The sequence below is a fragment of the Nicotiana tabacum genome, chromosome 21 (genome assembly GCF_000715075.1).
Source record: "Nicotiana tabacum cultivar K326 chromosome 21, ASM71507v2, whole genome shotgun sequence".
NCBI classification, from domain to species: domain Eukaryota; kingdom Viridiplantae; phylum Streptophyta; class Magnoliopsida; order Solanales; family Solanaceae; genus Nicotiana; species Nicotiana tabacum.
Genome location: NC_134100.1, coordinates 23,213,693 through 23,218,478, shown reverse-complemented (window position 1 = coordinate 23,218,478; position 4,786 = coordinate 23,213,693). Strand labels below are relative to the sequence as shown.

The following is a 4,786-nucleotide window of genomic DNA, read 5'->3' as shown; positions in this document are numbered from 1 at the left end:
TTGAACAAAAACACCCTTAAAATTTTGGAAAAATTCAAGCATAATATGTCGGAGTTCGAATTATTTTTTTTAAGATTCCAACATAATGTGTTGGAGTTTCAACATAATATGTCGGAAGCTTATAGGTAGGAGCTCCATAATCCAGTATATTATGTTGGAACTTTCTGTATTTAGTTAAAATAATGGCTATTTTTGTAATGACTTTGCAAACATCGACTATTTTTCAATTACCCGTCTAAAAAGTGGCTAGCACATACTATTTAATTAATCAAAAATGACAGTTTAGCTATTATACGAAAAATTAATCAAATGATTTAAGATATAAATAATTAATTAATAATTCAATAAAATTACTATTTATCTAAGTAAATATGTCATACTTGCTTACCCAAATAATAAAAAATAATATTTTAAGATTCAGATCTAACTTGCCTTCAATTTATACGCAGATAACCTCAAACTTTTGAATTTTCTTGAAGACTGTAAATTAACAACGCACTGTAATTAATGTTCTGAAAGGGTTCTAAAATATTCTAATGGTATTTTTCTTTAAATAAAATGTTCAAATTTTGACTATCCACCAAATTCCTATTTTTAAAAATGTAATTTATTCAGAGTGGAGATTCCACGTGCCGGGAGAAACTTCTTTTATGATTCAGTCAGCACCAAAATTCAGCCTCTGTTTCTCATCCACTTGGAGTGCATATTTCCATTCTAACTGTTCAAGACTTAATTGTAGACTAAAGTAACTATTAGGGGTGTACAAATCGAATCAAAAAATCGCACCAAATCGAAAGGTCAAACTAAATCGATTAAAAAATTCGATTAGATTTGATTTAATGTTGAGTAAAAAAACCCTAACCAAATCGACATATAAATATATAATTTTTATATATATTTTTGAGATTTTAGGAACGAAAAATGCTCTCTCATCTTCTCCATCTACACTGTTCCACACCATAACCACAACAATGGATCTACCAATTCCAAACCAAATGCAAATTGACTCAGCAGGTACTCACCCACAAACCAAATCCTTTTTACAAACACTAACATCCAACTCGAATCTACCGACTTACATTTTCAACACACAATCTGTCAACACTACAGTTGATTTAACTGATGAAACTAACAATGAAAATGGTTCCGATGATTTTATACCCCTAACAGCAGAAGACAAAGCTCGCCTATATACTCCTTGGCAAATTCTATTATCGTTAAGGTCTTTGATCGAACAGTTGGACACCAGCTGCTCAAGGCAAAACTAATGACTACTTGGCAACCCACAGAGGAAATCCACCTCATCGATTTGGGATGTAACTTCTTCCTTATCAAATTTCGCTATGAGGAAAATATGTATAAGGCTCTACACGAAGGGCCTTGGTTCATTTTAAATCATTTCCTATCTGTTCGTCGCTGGGAACCCAAGTTTATTGCCTCAACTGCCCAGCTAACTTATGTTGTTCTATGGGTACGTTTACCAGAACTGCCCACCGAGTTTTATGATTTTCAAATTCTACAAAAAGTGGGCAACAAGATTGGAAAGCTACTAAAAGTTGATACTTGCACCACTTCCACTATACGAGGCAGGTATGCACGAATATGCATTGAGGTTCCATTGGAAAAACCTCTTAAAACACATGTTCATCTAGGCACCCACAAACAAGTTCTACTCTATGAAGGACTCAACCTCATTTGTACTAGGTGTGGCAGATTTGGCCATGCAAGTTGGAGTTGTCAATTTTTCCAAACACCACCCCTAAACTCGATACCACCGACACCTCTCACTACCTCCCATATACACCCTCCATCACCCATTCCTTCGACAAAGGACTCAGAGTGGAAAACTGTTAGTTTTCCAAAACGAACCAATGTCAGACACAGCAAACCCCACCAACATAGCCACACAGATGGACGCCCAAATCAACCACAGCCTGACCATACGAGCACAGGTAAGGAAGTGGCCACGCAACTCGTTCAGGTACACTCATGTATGCCTACAAACCCTAATCCAATAGTAACTGCTAACATTTTTGCAAAACTAACAAATCTGGACCCTATAGAGAACAATGGACATCAAGGGTCTGGGCCCATACAAAAACCATGTGCTAACCAAATGAGCCCAAAGACAGTAGAAGCTGGCCCAATGGACCCTGACCAACTAGCACCTATTAAGGATTATATTACCATTAATTACTCTGTCATTGCTAATAATACAATTAAGACCTCTAGTAAAATAAACCATGCACCAATAAGTACTAACAATATTACGGGTAAGGATACACCTCTAGAAGACCTAATGGATACTCACATCCCCACCCCTACCCCACGTTAGCTAGTACAGCTAGACTGCAGAACTCCACTTCTACTCTTACATATGACACATCAGCCACATCAGCCACAAACACTGACAATATATACACAAAATCCACCAAATCTATATCCGACCACTTACAATCTGTCTCACTGCATGCCACCCCAACCGGCCAATCCCCATATTACCTTCCTCTCCTCAAATACACTCTTCTCCACCAACACTGTCAAATAATCATAACCATCCATGTGATACGAAATTATCTACCCCAAACCCTACGCCTAATATATCCATTGATTCAGTCATCACCTCTATCGAAACCAAACCACTACACTACATTAACACACAGGAACACCCCCTTCCAGAACCCAATATAAACAACACTACCATCTCTGAACACCATGCAAAGACCTTGGTACACAACTTTCAAAGAAAATCACCAACTCAACCACCAACACTTCCACTTCCCACGTTTGATCATGAGCGGTCCACCCCATCCCAGTCTAACCACACCACTAATATACACCTCCCAAACACCACCATTGGAGTACCCTTTACAGTCATAGCTCGAGATGGGACTTTAGGGCTACTCCTTCATCTTCACGATGGAACTCAACAACCAAGAGATCATTCTCCTAGTTCAAAACTCTACCCACCTAGCAGAGATTGTTATAGAGGGAATGAGGCTAGGGATGGAGGCAGTAGCTCAAACACAATGGTCCAACATCTATACACCACTACTATTGGATCAGACGAGGGCCTCAACATCAACCCAGTCCCCCTGGGCACACCCCATAACTCCCCCTCTTCACAGCTTCCATCAAGTTCTGGGTGCTCTCCCTTTCTACCCCCAACATCATACAGGAATGATCTATGCACCTTGGTTCCAATACATGAACACCTTCTCCCCACCAGAAATGATTTTGTCACCCACCAGTATACAGGAACCACTGTCACCTCTCTTCAGTCCCCCAATGACTCCACCTCCATCGCCCAACGAACTAGGAGAGCAAATAAGGTTGGAATTAGCATAAATAATGGAGAAAATGCGAGAAATACAAACATAGTTCATTTGGCTAAAGGGCTTCTACCTCTACAGCCTCAAAGAACAGTACGCAAAAAAATTCATACTGAAATGCCCGCCAGACCTCACCACATGCAGTGTAAACTTCAGGGTCAATCAAAACCAATAGGAGAGAAAATACTCGATGGTGATAATACTATCTCTGAGAATGACTCCTACTACACAACAGAACTCTCCGGCACTACTGGGAGGGACAACTGACGTAGCTGACCTAGATGCACCACAAAACCCCCAACCTATTATGAATTTATTCGTTTGGAACTGTAGAGGCTCGAATAATGCAGAATTTAGACGACAGTTTAGATCACTGTTGAACAACTACAAGCCAGCCTTAGTTGCACTACTGGAGACACGCATACATGATCATACAGTGTTCAAAAATAATTTTAACTTCTCCCATATGGAACAAGTTGAGTCACAAGGAATATCAGGTGGCATAGTTTTACTATGGAATGCAGATTTGGTACTTGTGGATGAACTAACCATGACTACACAGGAAGTGCACTGCATGGTTCAGGTATTGCCTAACCCTACAAAACGGTTGCTTTTCTCCATTTATGCAAATAATAGTGTTCATTCACGTAGCTTACTATGGCATAATTTGAAATGTGTATATGATTCTTATAAAGGTCCTTGGCTAGTGGGAGGGGATTTTAATGAGGTCATCAGACAAAATGAAAAATTTGGGGGTAATCCTATTAATAACTCAAGGGTGGATGCTTTTGCTAAATGTCTAAATTATTGTAACTTACTTCACCTAGGGTTTAAGGGTAGTAGGTATACCTGGACAAACAAACGTAGGAATGGGAATATTATTATAGAGAGACTGGATAGAATACTAGCTAAATCTGATTCGCTCCAAATTTACCCTGAAACAGTGGTACAACACCTACCACGTACATATTCTGACCATTGCCCTATTTTGGTCACACTTCAACAAAATAGGGTCTCTAGAAATAAAGTATTCCGTTTTGAAAAAATTTGGACTTCAGACCCTTCCTCTATTAATATAATTCAACAATTATGGCAACATAGTTCCTCTTTAGCAGAAGCCATGACAGTTTTTAGGGAGAATGTTACTTATTAGAAGAAGCATATTTTTGGGAACATTTTCACCAAAAAAAGAAAGCTATTAAATAGAATTAATGGTATACAAATCTCAATCCACTATCCTACGAGCCATTTCCTACAGAACCTAGAAACACAGCTAACTCAAGAATTTAGCAATTTACTTAGGCAAGAAGAAGATTTTTGGAAATTGAAATCTAGAATTCATTGGCTAAATGATGGTGACGCAAACACCAAATTTTTCCACATGTCTAACTTACAAAGACGTAGACGTAATCGCATCAGTGCTTTACAAGACAGTGTAGGGAATTGGACTTTTG

At 38.6% G+C, this 4,786-nt stretch overlaps 1 protein-coding gene across 1 annotated transcript; it reads left to right on the top strand.

The window, feature by feature from the left end:
- Positions 1 to 3,546: 3,546 nt before the first annotated feature.
- Positions 3,547 to 4,485, top strand: LOC142175164 (uncharacterized). Its single transcript, XM_075241742.1, has one exon. The coding sequence runs from the start codon at positions 3,547 to 3,549 to the stop codon at positions 4,483 to 4,485; it is 939 nt and encodes a 312-aa protein (XP_075097843.1).
- Positions 4,486 to 4,786: the final 301 nt, after the last annotated feature.

Bases quoted from the DNA above. Each gene is read 5' to 3' on its own strand.
- LOC142175164 (XM_075241742.1), top strand. From the start codon at position 3,547: ATGACTCCTACTACACAACAGAACTCTCCGGCACTACTGGGAGGGACA.